The sequence below is a fragment of the Terrapene carolina genome, unplaced genomic scaffold (genome assembly GCF_002925995.2).
Source record: "Terrapene carolina triunguis isolate 2854851 unplaced genomic scaffold, T_m_triunguis-2.0 Scaffold42, whole genome shotgun sequence".
NCBI lineage: Eukaryota > Metazoa > Chordata > Testudines > Emydidae > Terrapene > Terrapene triunguis.
Window position 1 is genome coordinate 23,586,613 of NW_020664393.1, and position 17,443 is coordinate 23,604,055.

A 17,443-nucleotide genomic window follows, 5' to 3' on the forward strand; every position below is an offset into this window, starting at 1 on the left:
CCCCCCCCCCCCCCCCCCCGCTTGGCTAACTGCAGGGAAGGATTTCTTTTCAGCCACAGGCAAACAGCCCAGTAGGAACGGCCACCTCTGTCCCCTTAATTAAATTCCCGTATTTCAACCAGGTTACCATGAACGATATCACTCTCCTGAGGATAACACAGCGAGATAAAGAACGGATGTTGCTTGAATGCCAGCAAACACTGGGACCATACGCTGCCAGGCTTTGTCATGCAATGACAAAGATTATTTGCTGCTAGCATGGCATGGTCAAATGTCCTACCATCGAGGATGGAATAAGGCTGCACTGCCCAGAAACCCTGTGGAAAGGATTTTGGTGTACCTCCAGGAGAGCTTCATGGAGATGTCCCTGGAGGATTTCCGCTCCATCCCCAGACACGTTAACAGACTTTTCCAGTAGCTGTACTGGCCGTGAATGCATCCCAAGTCCTCAGGGCAAATTAATCATTAAAAAATGCTTGCTTTTAAACCATGTTTTATATTTACAAAGGTACACTCACCAGAGGTCCCTTCCATGGCTTCATGGTCTGAGATAATGCCTTGGGAGGGTTGGGAGGGTACTTCAGTCAGGCTGAGAAAAAGATCCTGGCTGTTGGGGAGAATGGAGTGCTGTGTGCTCTCCGCGAGCTCGTCCTCCTCCTCCTCATCTTCCCCATCCGCAGAATCCTCAGGCATGGCTGAGATTACCCCCGCCTCAGAATCCACAGTCAGAGGTGGGGTAGTGGTGGTGGCCCCCCCGAGAATTGCATGCAGCTCAGCGTAGAAGCGGCATGTCTGCGGCTCTGCCCCGGACCTTCCGTTTGCTTCTTTGGTTTTCTGGTAGGCTTGTCTGAGCTCCTTAACTTTCACGCAGCACTGTAGTGAGTCCCTATTGTGGCCTCTCTCCATCATGCCCTTGGAGATTTTTTCAAAAGTTTTGGCATTTCGTCTTTTGGAACGTAGTTCTGCTAGCACGGAATCCTCTCCCCATATAGCGATCAGATCCAGTACCTCCCATACGGTCCATGCTGGTGCTCTTTTTCGATTCTCGGACTGCATGGTTACCTGTGCTGATGAGCTCTGCGTGGTCACCTGTGCTCTCCACGCTGGGCAAACAGGAAATGAAATTCAAAAGTTCGCGGGGCTTTTCCTGTCTACCTGGCCAGTGCATCCGAGTTCAGATTGCTGTCCAGAGCGGTCACAATGGTGCACTGTGGGATAGCTCCCGGAGGCCAATACCTTCAAATTGCGGCCACATTAACCCTAATTCGAAATGGCAATACCAATTTCAGCGCTACTCCCCTCGTCGGGGAGGAGTACAGATATAGATATTAAGAGCCCTTTATATCGAAGTAAAGGGCTTCGTTGTGTGGACGGGTGCAGGGTTAATTCGGTTTAACACTGCTAAATTAGAGATAAACTCCTAGTGTAGACCAGTGCAGATGTGTCTAACACTCATTGTAATAAACTGTGTTTGCTGTACTTTTACCTCATACAAAATTCCCCAGTCCTGATTAGCCCAGATTTGTTGACTTTGAGGGCATCCTGCAGAGTTCATTTGTTTCACCTTGCCTTTGAGGAGAAGTAGAGGGAATGAGGTACAGACTACATACAGGGCTGCTAGTATTTATTTATGTGTTGCTGCTTGGCAGAAGTGTGAGATGCTTGCAATGTATTATGTTTTTGTAATTGTAAATGGGAGATCACTCAGAGCCATGGGCACCTTTTAATTTCTTCTAAGTCAAAATGAAATAAAATCCATAAAAATAAACCCATCATCCTCCAATTTGTTTGTTTCACTCTCCTATTGTATTTTGTTGTAACCTAGATTGTAAACTCTTTGGGGCAGGGACTGTCTTTTTAGTAAGCATTTCTACAGTGCCTAAAGCAACAGAGTCTCAATCTGTGATTGCGAAACTTAGGCTCTGCCCTAAAACACACACTAATAATAAGAAGTAATAATATACTAACATGCTTCTGGCTCAGGGCTGCTGCTGATAGCAGTAAAAGGAACTGCAACAGAAACTTGGGAAGATTACAAACAACTCAATAAAGTAGGGTTTGCTTCCAAATTTCGCACCTGTGATGTTCCGAGTGGGTTAGAATTTAGCTGTAATAGGGGATTTATCCTCTCTGCTAGAAAACTCTGTTTCAGCATGTTAACTTTCACAACTGCTTACAACCCCCCCTGAAAAATGCCATGTTCTGTTGTCAGAACTTTCAGAGTTTATTTTTCCATAGTCTTTGTGATGGCATAAAATAGCAGTAGAGTTCTGCTCATATTCTGGAATATTCACAAGATCATTTTATGTTTTGGCACTTGCCTGGTGCAGATTGTGTTTTGATTGTCTTTCCAGAAACTGCAGCTGATGTGCACGGTGAAATTTAAGGTCATACCATTAGTCACAGCAGTTCCGGTTAAACAAATCTGCTATTCACACTGACCTTTTTTCCTCTTTTCATGAAGAACAAATAAGGCAAACTGCTGAAGAGGAGTGATGACAGTTACTGCCAACAACAAAGAATGATAGTGAGCTGGCTACTCTAATAGAACTAGATCATTATCATTTTACAGAAAAATGGCTGAAGAAAACAGAAGTGGAGTTCTTTTACAATAGTTTGTTTAAAACTGTTGTCCTTTTGTAAAATTAATAAGAAATGTAATACCTCAGATCTTATTACATTACTATAGTGACACTTATTTGTGCCACTTTAATTAGAAATCTATCGATAATCATACTGTACAATACAAGCAAAAATGCCCAGGGCAAAAATGTAAAATATTACTATAATAGTATAATTTTGAAAACTCCTAACTTTTTCATTTAAAATAGAGGATTACAGGGAAAACAGAATTCACTAGAGGTTACCAGCTGTAATTGGTACACCAGCAATGCATAATTATAGTTTGAAACTCAGTAGATTTGCCTGCCTAGTGTCTTAGCAGCAGAGTGTCAGGCACTCTGATAAGTAGAATCCCAGCATTCTGGTATGTTCACATCATACACACAGAGAAACTAGGGAAAAAATATTCTAAATACTCTTGTTACGTTGCTAGAAGGTTGCACTGTAACACTACTTTATTTCCTAGAATTCAAAACAAGAACCCCAAAACAGGCTGCTCCCTAAGGCAGCAAGGCACAACTCACCTTACCTTGCTTACAACTGATTTTTTTTTCCAGACTGATTCATCTCTTGTGTTTCCAACCTCAAAACTTGTGTTTTCGCTGATCACGTGTGAACAGTAGCCCAAAAATTACCAAATGACAGTGTGCTTCAAAAAGCCCAATTTTTTGACATTTAAAAAGAAATCACTGAGATTGGCAACACTGTCCAGCAGCTGCTGTTCACTCACATGTGGGACTTTTCTCGGTTTATACAGTGCCCCTGCATCCCCATTGGCTGCTTCCCCACCCCATTTGATACATCCTATGGTCAACAAGAAGCCCCACTTTGGGGTGGCCTGCTCTGTTCCCAATAGCACATATGCCACATGGCTTCTGCTGGCCAGTGGAGGCGGATTTGCTCCAGTTGCCTGTGGCTCAGTTGCTGCTCATTCAAAAGGCTATCAGATAACTGCAAACATAAGAATGGCCAGACTGGGTCAGACCAAGGGTCCATCCAGCCCAGCATCCTGTCTGCAGACAGTGGCCAATGCCAGGTGCCCCAGAGGGAGTGAACCTAACAGGTAATGATCAAGTGATCTCTCTCCTGCCATCCATCTCCGCCCTCTGACAAACAGAGTCTAGGGACACCATTCCTTACCCATCCTGGCTAATAGCCATTAATGAACTTAACCTCCATGAATTTATCTAGTTCTCTTTAAATGCTGTTATAGTCCTAGCCTTCACAACCTCCTCAGGCAAGGAGTTCCATAGGTTGACTGTGCGCTGTGTGAAGAAGAACTTCCTTTTATTTGTTTTAAAGCTGCTGCCCATTAATTTCATTTGGTGGCCCCTAGTTCTTATATTATGGGAACAAGTAAATAACTTTTCCCTATTCACTTTCTCCACACCACTCATGATTTTATATACCTCTATCATATCCCCCCTTAGTCTCCTCTTTTCCAAGCTGAAAAGTCCTAGCCTCTTTAACCTCTCCTCATATGGGACCCGTTCCAAACCCCTAATGATTTTAGTTGCCCTTCTCTGAACCTTTTCTAATGCCAGTATATCTTTTTTGAGATGAGGAGACCAGATCTGTACGCAGTATTCAAGATGTGTGCGTACCATGGATTTATATAAGGTCAATAAGATATTCTCCGTCTATTCTCTATCCCTTTTTAAATTATTTCTAACATCCTGTTTGCTTTTTTGACTGCCGCTGCACACTGCGTGAATGTCTTCAGAGAACTATCCACGATGACTCCAAGATCTCTTTCCTGATTAGTTGTAGCTAAATTAGCCCCCAGCATATTGTATGTATAGCTGGGGTTATTTTTCCCAATGTGCATTACTTTACATTTATCCACATTAAATTTCATTTGCCATTTTCTTGCCCAATCACTTAGTTTTGTGAGATCTTCTTGAAGTTCTTCACAGTCTGCTTTGGTCTTAACTATCTTGAGCAGTTTGGTATCGTCTGCAAACTTTGCCACTTCACTGTTTACCCCTTTCTGCAGATCATTTATGAATAAGTTGAATAGGATTGGTCCTAGGAGCTCTTGCCTCATTTAGTGTGCATCCTGCCAATGGGAGTTGGCATTTCCCATTACTGGCCATGTCTCATCTTGCTCAGCTCCTGAGATCTGATCAAATGACTCTCGGCACTAGGTGGTGTGGTTGGTAAGATAGAGTACATGCTAACACAGCTGAGGTTAGAATCAAGATCATAATCTGTTTTATTTTACTTTATTCTGAAGTTATTCTTAGTTTCGTTTATCTCTTTGATTTAATAAAAACAAAATAAAGCAAAACAAACAAGACTCCCAATCTATATTGTAATTGCTAACTCTCAAGTATTTGCATCTTTTAGCTATATGAATGCTTTGAAATCATTGATAATTTTTACTTAAAGCTTTGCAATTACTATTTCAAGAGTAGTCAAAAGAATTCATTTTGTTTTTCAGGAACAGCGGCTGTGGCTGTTGCAGGTCTTCTAGCAGCTCTGCGTATCACTGAGAACAAGCTGTCAGATCACACTATACTGTTCCAGGGAGCTGGAGAGGTATCTTTATTATACAGCAAGGAAGCTTCTCATGTGAAAACCTTGCTTTTATTTCAGAACAAGTTACATGTATCTGATCCATAAGAGGATACTTATTAGGTTAAATAATAACAATCACCTGCAAAAAATTTATTTTCTTCAAATGTAAACTTTGTTGAAACTCCTTTAGTTCATCTGATCAAGATGGGTATTTTCATAGGATGCTTTGGGCAAATGATAGTCCGCTATTAAAACATCAAGTTCTTCTTCGAATGATAGCCCCTATGTGTATTTCACGTTTGGGTACCCATGAGCACCATGCACTTGAGTCTGGAATTTCTTACAATCAGTATTCATTGGCCCACATATGCTCAGTAGCTCTTGTTGTGCGCTGAACTGAGGGCATAAAGGTTGCTGCATGCCATTGCCTCTCCGGTTCATTCTTACTGCTGCATGGTCTGAATCTTTGGTGTCCTGAGATTCGTTTCTATTATGCCATTGCCGTAAATATATTGTATTTTTGTATATAATTGTTTTAGTAGTTTTTATATTGCAGCATAGTAGATAGTTATTTCCCCCCTTTTCTTCCCCAGGGAATATTCTCCTCCCCCCACCCCCAAGAATGCTGGGATGATGCCAGGGTTCTGGGGTTCAAAAACTGCTTCTTGCCCTCAATTCTTTTCTGTGCCCAACGAACATCAACACTGCTTCTGTTGCCTGGGGGAGGCTCTCATTTCAGCCAAGTGCAGCATCTGCCACTCCTTTTCCCCCAGAAGTTGTGAGGGTCAGGAACTGAGGCTAATCTGATGGAGAAGGCAATGAGACCCCAATCAGGTCCAGGCTGGGGACTGACCCCATACATCAGTCTAAGCAAGTAGGCAGTGCCTCTTCGAGCACAAGCTCAGAAATAGAGGCTAAGAGTTCTAAGAAAAGCTTCCCATGGAAGTAAGGGGTACTGTGTTAGGGTGTCTACCTCACACGAGGTCTGAAGGGGTATATTAGGCCAATTAACCTGTAGGTTGTACCTGGAGGAAAGGTAAGGTGTGCTAAAGCCTAATTGCTGATGAAATCCAGCTGGGGAAGGACCTAGGCGGCATTTATAAAGAGAGGAATTTCGCAATAGATGGGGACTACAATGAGGTAAGCCTGCAGTCACGCTCCCTGATGCAAGGGGGAGAACAGAAGACTGAGAAAGAGCAGGGTAGGGAGCAATCCAGGGAAGGAACAGTACATTCTGAGAGGGATAGACCTGAGCTGCTGGTTTGAGGGTCTCTGGATCGTAACCCAAAATAAACGGGGAGAGCTCATGTTCCCCTACCAGTCACTGCAGGAGCAGTGCAAGCAGCTCAGTGGATATGGAGAGGGCCTGAGTCTTTGAGGAAGGAGATTATGATAATACTTAGGAAGGGGAGGATGATGGTGACTTGGCCAGAGGGCTAAGCCACAAAGGAGAGGCTCTGCAGCTCCTGACCAGAACAATGGGTTGAGTGTTCACCTCACAGGGTGCGGACAGTGGTGAGCTAATTCCCCAGATGAGCCATGAAGAGGTGCCACTGAGCAGTAAGTAGCCAAGCCCGACTCCGTTACAGGCACTCTCATAGACATAGGGACAAACCATCTTGGTCCAAGATTGCCCTGAAGAGAAAGGAAGCTTCCCTGATCCCATCAAAGTCAGGAGAACCTGCGTGTATGGGCGTTAAGGACTTAAGCCCGAGTAAATCTTCTTGGCAGGAGAAAGTGGCACGCAAGGATATGTATCTGCTGGTCTGGCATCGATTTCCATGGTAAAACCTCAAGATAAACAGCTTCTGGTGTTCCCATCCACATCTAGAGCTGTTGTTGTACCTACAGCAACACGTCTCCAGATGGATCCAACTTCCCCGTGACCAGGGAAACTCTGGTTTTGACTACTCCACCAGGGCGAACTGAGGTTATCTCCCAAGAGGACATATTTGCTGTCCCTTACCCACATTCACTCCTCTTATCAGGACCATCTCTATTCAGGTATATTGTTACACCAGAGGAAGAGACTATCCCAAGGATTCGGAGTAATTTTCCTATCTCATCCACCAGCGTCCTTACACAGCTATCAGTACCATCAGTTATACTGGTAGTCCAGGATCTGGCCTTTTCTTCCAGTGAGTCGGAAGCTACACAGGAGGCCCTGCAGCTCCGCGTAAAGGTGGCCCTGGACAGAAGCCCTAGAAGATCAGGATGCTGGCCTGCAGCCAGACATGATTAGACAAGAGACAAGTGGTACTTTATGCCATGGAGTCCTCTCCCGCCAGTTGATCCATCCTACTGGAGGCTATGGAAGCCCTACTCTGGATACCTGGGATTGGTGCATAAGCCTTATTTATCATTGACCATCTGTCCCCAACCATACCTGTCGAGTATTTTGAGGAAGGTGGTGAGCTGGTTCTGATAGTTCCGGGAGCGATTTCATCGTCTTCACCAGATGAGGCAATTACTCCATCTTCTCTGTCTCTGCCAGATCACCAATATCAGGAGCTCATGCATAAGATGGTATCAGTGCTGGAGATTGAGCATGAGGAAGTCCAGGAGCCTCAGCACAGATTAGTAGACATTTTTCAGCCATCCGGTCCAGGTTGAGTGGCCCTCCCCATCAATGAGGCCATCACGGACCCAGCAAAAGACAGTTCGGCACACTCCTGCTTCTTGTGCTCCTATTCCTAAGAGGGCCAAGAAGTGTTACTTTGTTTCATCTAGGGAGGGAGAGTTTTTATTCTTACCCCCATAGCCTAACTCCTTGATGGTGCAGGTGGCTACAGAGAGATCCAAGCAGCAACACCTCAAGGCTACTCCTTCTGATAAGGGACACAAGCAGGTCGACTTCCTGGGGAGAAAAGTCTTCTTTTTCACCTTCCTCCAACTCAAGATCTCAAATTATCAGGCCCTCTTTGCCAAATATGATTTTACCAGTTTCTAAATTTTAAGGACAAGCTCCATGCGAAGGATAGAGCCCACTTCTAGGCATTAACAGAAAAAGGCAAATTGGTGGCCAAGACTTCCACCCAGGCAGTGCTGGACGTGGCAGATATTGTGTCTAGGGGAATGTTACAGCCATTGCTATGAGAAGAGACTTGTGGTTAATTCTCAAGTTTCCCTTGAGAGGTTCACAGTGCCATCCAGGATCTGCCCTTTGATGCTATCAATCTGTTCCATAAGAAAACAGATGAATCTCTCCACTCCCTCAAGGACTCAAGGACAACTCTTTGCTCACTTGGCATCTATACCCGTCCCCAAGAGAAAACATCACACACAGGGGTAGAGGGTGAGGCTGCCTCCTCAGCCTTTTTATCATCAACGTCCTGGGGAGCCATCAAGTAAAGACAGAAGATTTGTAAGCCCAGGAACCCAGCCTCTGCAACGTCCACCACCACATCTTACTCTAACCTTCAGTCAAAGTTTCTTTTGGCAGGACTGTCTAGACCTGCATCCCTTTCTTGAATCCTCTTCATTCTCTGCCTCAGCTTTTTGGAAGTTGCCTTATCTAATTTGCTGACAACTGGAGGGCCTTAACTACTGATAAATGGGTACTAGAAGTTATTCACGGTGCTAGCTGATCAAATTTCAGGCAAATCCTACCCAGAAACACCCTTCCCACTTCCCTTTCAGGGATCACTCTCACAAGGAGATTCTCTGACGGGAATTGGACTCACTTCTCCTCTAGGGAGCCATAGAAAGGGTTCCACCTCAATATCAAACATCAGTTACTCCCCTTACTTCCTGATCCCCAAGAAAAATGTGAGGTGGAGGCCGATGCTCAACCTACGAATGCTGAACGTTTTCATTTGAAAACTAAAATTCCACATGTTCTCTTTGACATCAGTAATTGCCTCTTCAGAGGAAGGTATGTGGTTCATGGCTCTTGACATGGAAGACATACTTTCAAATAGACATACATCCATCCCACAGATTCCTCTTCGGTCAAGACCATTACCAATGCAGAGTCCTCCCCTTTGGACTGGCCAGAGTACCAGGGTCTTACCCTGTTTTTTCAGTAGTGGCAGCTTTGGTGAGAAGAGGGGGATTTACTGTGTTCCCATACCTTGACAATTGGCTTCTGATGGGCAGCTCCTATGAAGAAGTCCAGCAGGCAACCCAATTTCTGTCAGTCTGATACCTTGCCTAAGCGTCTACCTCAACCACAAAAAAATCCACATTTACCTCCATGAGGTCCATAAACTTCATAGGTCGATGTTGGACTCAACCACATCAAGAGCTTATCTACCTCTTGAGAGGTTTCAGGCCATGAGTGCTCTCACACACCAAGTCACCATCAGACTCTGCACTTCAATCAGAACTTTCCTTTCCCTCCTTGATGGGCGTCATGCACACACATGATGCCATTTACCAGGTTTTATCTTCATTGCCTACAAGACTGGCTTCCCTCCGTGTACTCACCAGAGTGGGGCAACATCAACAACAAGGTGACAATTCCGTCCAGGGTTTTGGACTTTCTCATAAGGCGGAGAAAGTTGGGTGGGGATCCCTTTCCTCACTCTGACTCCCAAGGCAACCATCATTACTGATGCCTCCCTCTTAGGTACGGGTGCTCATAAGGGTGGTCATATGGTACAGGACATCTGGACCCCTTAGCAGTCCAGAATGCATATCAATATACTAGAACTCAGGGCAGTCCATCGAGCCTGCAATGCCTTCTTCCTACTAATCCGATCCAAGCACATCCAAATAATGTCAGACAACGTGGTTAGTAGTGATCAGACGACTAACATAATGAACAGTAGTGTAAATGGGGTAGGATCTGAGGATAAAATAGGGAACAAATAATAAGGTGATAAGTAACAGTCAACATGGATTTGTCAAGAACAAATTGTGTCAAACCAACCTAATATCCTCATTTGACAGGGTAATAGGCCTTATGGATGGGGGGAAGCAGTAGATGTGATATCTCTCTACTTTAGTAAGGCTTTTGATACTGTCTCACCTGACCTTCTCATAAACAAACTAGGGAAATATAGCCTAGAAGAATCTAACATAAGGTGAATGCACAACTGGTTGGAAAACTATATTCAGAGAGTAGTTATCAATGGTTCACAAGCAGGTTGGCACATCAAGTGGGGCCCTGAAGTGATCTGTCCTGGGTCCAGTTCTATTCAATATCTTTATAAATGATTTGGATAATGACATAGAGAGAACCCTTATAAAGTTTGAGGATGATACTCAGCTGAGAGGGATTGCAAGTGCTGTAGAGGATAGGGTTAGTAGAATTCAGAATGATCTTGACAAAATGGTTTGAAGTAAACAGGATGAAACTTAATAAGGACAAATGCAAAGTACACCACTTAGGAAGGAACAATCAGTTGCACATATACAAAATGGGAAATCACTGCCTCGGAAGGAGTACTGTGGAAAAGGATCTGGGGATTATAGTGGATCACAAACTACAGATGAGTCAACAAACATTCTGGAACGTATTTGCAGAAGTGTTAGGAGTGGGCAGCTCCTATGAAGAAATCCAGTGGGCAACCCAATTTCTGATCAGTCTGTGCCTTGCCTAAGTGTCTACCTCAACCACATTCTTTCACTCTACTCAGCACTGATAAGACCTCAACTGGAGTACTGTGTCCAGTTCTGGGCACCACACTTCGCTAAAGATGTGGACAAATTGGAGAAAGTCCAAAGGAACAGTAACTAAAATGATTAAAGATCTAGAAAACAGGACCTACAAGGAAAGATTGAAAAAACTGGGTTTGTTTAGTTTGTAGAAGAGAAGACTGAGGAAGTACATGATAACAGTCTTCAAGTATATAAGAAGTTGTTATAAAGAGGAAGGTGATAATGTGGAATAGTTCTCCTTATACACTGAGGACAGGATAAGAAGCAATGGGCTTAAATTGCAGCAAGGGAGATTTAGGTTAGAAATTAGGAAAAACTTCCTAACTGTCAGGGTAGTCAAGCACTGGAACAAATTACCCAGGGAGGTTGTAGAATCTTGGATTTGGAAGTTTTTGAGAACAGGTTAGACAAACACCTGTGAGGAATGGTCTAGTCTAGATAATACTTAGTCCTCCCTCAGTACAGGGGACTGGACTAGATGACCTACTGCGATCCCTTCCAGTCCTACATTTCTATGATTATTCTGACTTTAACGGAAAATAAAGCCACTAGCACCTACCAGATCAGATCAGGCCCACATAGAGCATCAAGATCTGCATCTGTGATCTGAATGTATTGAAGACTTTAGAGATGCTTTCAACCTTGATGCACAAAGATCATTCCCCAGCTTTTGCTCCATATTGAGCAAATGGAAGAATCTCTGGTTAAATATTTTTCTGTTTAGCACTGTCATTGTGCTTGGTGCTGTACAAATGCAATGGAAGACACAATCTCTGTCCCTATGAGTTTGTTCAGAATAAAACTATATATTTCTAAAGCAAAACCCCAAACAATAAACTGTTGTTGGGCAGGAAAAGGGGGCGCCATTTGATTCTCAATGAAATTGCATAGTGAAGAACAAGAAGCAAACTGGTTAGTGTTTCTATTGGGTTGATATTCAAAATTATTCAGTATTCTATTGGTTTTTTTGTGATATAATTCAAAAGAAATATAACTAGAATCCAGTAATAATACATGCATCTGGACAAAGAATTGAAAAATGGAACTTTTTTCCGGGAGAACAGTCAACAGTCTACAATTACAGAATACATGAGTAGTAGATAAGAGAAGATATGCCTTCTTGATGGGCACTTTTAAGGATGATTTGAAATCCAAATACTAATGAGATTGTACATTACTTAATAAAGTGCAGTATGTGTTGTGTAGGTTCTTGAAATTTAAAACAAAAATAAAGGTTTTCTATAGGAAAATAAAAATCCTACTGCATTCTCAAAGATGTTGGAATAAATGTTAAAACTCATCTTAAAAAAATCAGTGTTAGTATTTATTTTCAATAGTGTCCACAATGTGCAAAGAGCTGTATAAACACAAAAGAAAGCGTGGTCACATCAGTCAAAATTTCACCAGTGTACTTTGGATTCTATAAAATACTATTTAAATTGTTATTCTTTAAAAGGAATCTTGAGTATCGTTTGGATTTGTTTGTTTGTTTGTTTTATATTAGCTTTGGGTTTATTTTATTTATTTATATTTATTTTTGCTGTTTAAACTGTGTTGTGAAAACCAGATAATCATGTAAGGTTAGTGAATTCTTCTTCAATAATTAATGCGTTTGTGCCTGAATGCTACCTAAGCAGAACTGAAACATCTTCTAATCTGAGCTGAACACCTAATAAAGTCTGAATATCTCAAACCCTACTTGAGTTACAGCCTGTACCACATTGTACGTACCACATAAGTAATCATCTGCTTCTCCCTGGCTTTCTCCATTGTCTAGATAATACATGTGTTGGGTTGCAGTGCTCAGAGACCATATTCACTTCAGTACCACCCCTGCACTCCACTCTATACAAATATATAGGGCTGATTTTAAAAAAATTCAATAAACTTATTTTTATTCAAACCAAACTTTACTGGTGGTAGTAGAGTAGTCACATGGGGTTCTGATTCTCTATCATATTTTATTGTCTAAAGTAAAACGCAGATTCCATTAATTATGTGAGGAGGAGAAGAAGCGTAAACATAATAAAACTCAGCCATGAATCAACTCTTTGTTTTTTATATGATGTCTATCACCACCATATCTAGCATTGTAAAAGATACATTTTCTGGTGTTTTAAATTTATGAAAATATCATTGTACAGCTTTAATTGCTACTGAAATTAAGAGTTTTAAAATAATAGAAAAAAATAGTATCATATGTTGTTGCATTCTCTTTCTTTTCCTGTTTCATATATTAATTTTCTTTTCCCCTGTCTCCTTTTAAGGCTGCCCTTGGGATAGCAAATCTGATTATTATGGCTATGCAAAAAGAAGGGACACCTGAACATGAGGCCATCAAAAAGATATGGATGGTTGACTCAAAAGGATTAATAGTTAAGGTAATACAACATTTTTCATTGCTATAAGTGCAGTGCTAAAATTATTCTCATCACTCTGCATCAGCCAGATGCAGAAACAGCTTTATGGATATGATGAAACTATTAACTATCTTTTCTAATACCTACATACTTAACATTTCTAGGTATAGGTCTGTCAAATTCTGATCAGTTCGAAGGTGCAATCCAGCCCAGTAAGGGATGTGTTACTGTCTGCCCTGTAACCCTGGGTGTTTCACAGTGCTTTTCTTCTGTAGCTTCCAACCTGGGCCGCTCACAAGCAGCCTACCAGCATGCAGGTCACACCCTAAGTGTTTGTGTGCTAGACAGCCCAGGTTCAGCAGCTCTGACACTAGCAGCATTTCTACAGCTCCATAGCTCTGTGCTGGCTTCCACCAGCCTTGGTTACTACTAGCAGAGTGACCCCCAACACACTCCCAGTCCTGAATTTCCCCAAAACTGTGCCTTCTTCAATGTCCAGCCCACTCCTGGACAGTTCAGAGAAGTAATATGGTTAATTTGTTCCTCTAAAGACACAAATACAGATCACAGCTTATTAACTTAACTGGGGTGAATACACCCTTCCCTTTAAACACCGCTCTGAGTTGGTTCATAATAAAATAAAACAAACATGTTATCAATAGGACATAGGTTAAATGATGCTAAGTAAAAGAAATAAAGGGTTACAAGGAAATAAAAGTGAAAACATGCATTTAAAAGTCTAAATATTAATTTAGCTAGTTACAGGCCTTGTTCTAGATGTGTTACCAGTCATTCTCCTTCCCAGCCATGGCTGACTTTCCCAGCCAAGTCAGGACCTTCCACAAAGGTAGAGGGTGCTGGTTTCCCTTTTCTTCTTAGGTGAAAGATCTTTGCCTAAGCTGGTTTCTCACCTATATTCGATTCCATAGACTTCAACACCACTCCACACCTCTCCCTTGCTTGAAGGACCCATCTTTCTCAGCTTGCAGGAACTCTGGCCTCTTGTGTCTGTCTAGTGATGAATGCCAAAGCTGGCTTCTGTCTTTTCTTACATCCTCCAAAGGTCAATTAACTTGTTTCAAGAGGCAGGATAACCTCATGCTCGTTTTCCGTTCTTGTGGGCATCCCATCCCCCTGTACAATTTCTATGTAAATGGGGCTTTCATTGTTTCTGATCCCACCAGGCTTACTTTACATTGGAGACAGTTAGATAGCTGTGACAGTTCCTCCTGCATGGGTAGACTGTACAGCCTAATATCCAGGAGTATCTAGAATTCCTGATGTAGTGTTAGTACATACATTTCACAGTGATATTAATTACCAGTGTCATTAGTTTTCAGAAAAGACTTCATTCTATATACTTTTATAATGCAGTAATATTGTATACAATCAGTTGATTCAGTTGCTTAACAGGTGAGGTTCAGCTCCTGTCTTGATAGACCAGTAAACGTTTGATATGGATTCTTCTGAGGTTACCCCTCAAAGTAAAGTTTATTCAAGCTGTGAGGAAGGTGACATGGAGTCTGGTGGTAAGGAAGCTTCATGCTCTTTCTTCTCCCACTTGTTAGCTAATAGGTTTATTTACCCAATGTGTAAAAATAGATTTTCATTGTCTTTGCCTGACGATCGGGCTGGTCAGAGAATCTAATGTACATTCCTTTGTCTAAGCAGGCCTGTTTACCAATTCCCCCTGACATGCCTGGCTTGAACAGATTTTAATAATCATTCCAGCATATGTCCATTATTCTTAATACCCACCACTTACTTACATCACTGAAGGCTATTAATGATCAGTGAGTTATTAGTTTTCAAATTATATCTCCCAAGGCATTTTTCCACACCATCCTCCAGATCATTAATGAAGATATTGAACAAAACCAGCCCCAGGACCGACCCTTGGGGCACTCCGCTTGAAACCGGCTGCCAGCTAGACATGGAGCCATTGATCACTACCCGTTGAGCCCAACGATCTAGCCAGCTTTCTATCCACCTTATAGTCCATTCATCCAGCCCATACTTCTTTAACTTGGTGGCAAGAATACCGTGGGAGACCGTATCAAAAGCTTTGCTAAAGTCAAGGAATAACACATCCACTGCTTTCCCCTCATCCACAGAGCCAGTTATCTCATCATAGAAGGCAATTAGGTTAGTCAGGCACAACTTGCCCTTGGTGAATCCATGCTGACTGTTCCTGATCACTTTCCTCTCCTCTAAGTGTTTCATAATTGATTCCTTGAGGACCTGCTCCATGATTTTTCCAGGGACTGAGGTGAGGCTGACTGGCCTGTAGTTCCCCGGATCCTCCTCCTTCCCTTTTTTAAAGATGGGCACTCCATTAGCCTTTTTCCAGTCATCTGGGACCTCCCCCGATCGCCATATTCTGCTGCTCTCCTTTCTTCCTTGTGTCAGGATCCTAAACTCGACCATCTCATGGTCACTGCCTCCCAGGTTCCCATCCACTTTCGCTTCCCCTACTAATTCTTCCCTGTTTGTGAGCAGCAGGTCAAGAAAAGCTCTGCCCCTAGTTGGTTCCTCCAGCACTTGCACCAGGAAATTGTCCCCTACACTTTCCAAAAACTTCCTGGATTGTCTGTGCACCGCTGTATTGCTCTCCCAGCGGATATCAGGGTGATTAAAGTCTCCCATGAGAACCAGGGCCTGTGATCTAGCAACTTCTGTTAGTTGCCGGAAGAAAGCCTCGTCCACCTCATCCCCCTGGTCTGGTGGTCTATAGCAGACTCCGACCACGACATCACCCTTGTTGCTCACACTTCTCAACTTTATCCAGAGACTCTCAGGTTTTTCTGCAGTTTCATACTTGAGCTCTGAGCAGTCATACTCCTCTCTTACATACAACGCAACTCCCCCATCTTTTCTGCCCTGCCTGTCCTTCCTGAACAGTTTATATCCATCCATGACAGTACTCCGGTCATGTGAGTTATCCCACCAAGTCTCTGTTATTCCAATCGCATCATAGTTCCCTGACTGTGCCAGGACTTCCAGTTCTCCCTGCTTGTTTCCCAGGCTTCTTGAATTTGTGTATAGGCACTTAAGATAACATGCTGATTGTCCCGCTTTCTCAGTATGAGACAGGAGTCCTCCCCTCTTGCGCTCTCCTGCTCGAGCTTCCTCCCAGGATCCAATTTCCCCTCAGGGCTTTGGTCTCCTTCCCCCGGTGAACCTAGTTTAAAGCCCTCCTCACTAGGTTAGCCAGCCTGCTGGCGAAGATGCTCTTCCCTCTCTTCGTTAGGTGGAGCCCGTCTCTGCCTAGCACTCCTCCTTCTTGGAACACCATCCCATGGTCGAAGAATCCAAAGCCTTCTCTCCGACACCACCTGCGTAGCCATTCGTTGACTTCCATGATTCGACGGTCTCTACCCAGGCCTTTTCCTTGCACAGGGAGGATGGATGAGAACACCACTTGCGCATCAAACTCCTTTATCCTTCTTCCCAGAGCCATGTAGTCTGCAGTGATCCGCTCAAGGTCATTCTTGGCTGTATCATTGGTTCCCACGTGGAGAAGCAGGAAGGGGTAGCGATCCGAGGGCTTGATGAGTCTCGGCAGTCTCTCCGTCACATTGTGTATCCTAGCTCCTGGCAAGCAGCAGACCTCTCAGTTTTCCCGGTCGGGGCGGCAGATAGATGACTCAGTCCCCCTGAGGAGGGAGTCCCCGACCACCACCACCCTCCTCCTCCTCTTGGGAGCGGTGGTCGTGGAACCCCCATCCCTAGGACAGTGCATCTTTTGCCTTCCAATCGGTGGTGTTCTGCTCCCTTCCCTCAGGTGTGTCATCTAGTCCACTCTCCGCATTAGTACCTGTAGAGAGAACATGGAAACGATTGCTCACCTGTATCTCCATGGCTGGTACATGGACACTCCTCTTTCTCCTTCTGGAGGTCACATGCTGCCAGACTTCTTCACCATCCTTCTCTCCCTGCTGCGCCTGCTCTGAATCTTCAGAACGTTGTGGCCGTAGAAGCATCTCCTGACGTCTGTCCAGGAAATCTTCATTTTCCCTTATGCAACGCAGAGTCGATACTTGTTTCTCCAGACCTCGAACCTTCTCTTCCAATATGGAGACCAGCTTGCACTTTGTACAGACAAAGTCGCTTCTGTCCTGTGGAAGAAAGACAAACATGGCACAACCTGTGCAGCTTACAACAGCTGATCGCTCACCTTCCATATCACCTTCCTCTTAAGAGCTTCCTCAGCTGTTGCAGTAACTACTCAGAGAAACCTGCAGATGAAAGCCTCAGTGAGCTCTCCCCAGGCGAACTCCCTCTGTTAGCCTCAGCTGGTTCGCTGCTGACTGCCCTTATATACCAGTCAGGCCCAC

At 43.6% G+C, this 17,443-nt stretch overlaps 1 protein-coding gene across 3 annotated transcripts in view; it reads left to right on the forward strand.

The window, feature by feature from the left end:
* ME1 (malic enzyme 1) overlaps positions 1 to 17,443 on the forward strand; it is a 400,997-nt gene that overhangs the window by 340,576 nt on the left and 42,978 nt on the right. For all 3 annotated transcript variants that reach the window (XM_026654431.2, XM_024193234.3, XM_026654437.2), the window contains exons 8-9: positions 5,066 to 5,163; positions 13,014 to 13,127. In XM_026654431.2, the coding sequence (XP_026510216.1) occupies positions 5,066 to 5,163; positions 13,014 to 13,127 (212 nt within the window). The remainder of the gene's footprint in view (positions 1 to 5,065; positions 5,164 to 13,013; positions 13,128 to 17,443) is intronic.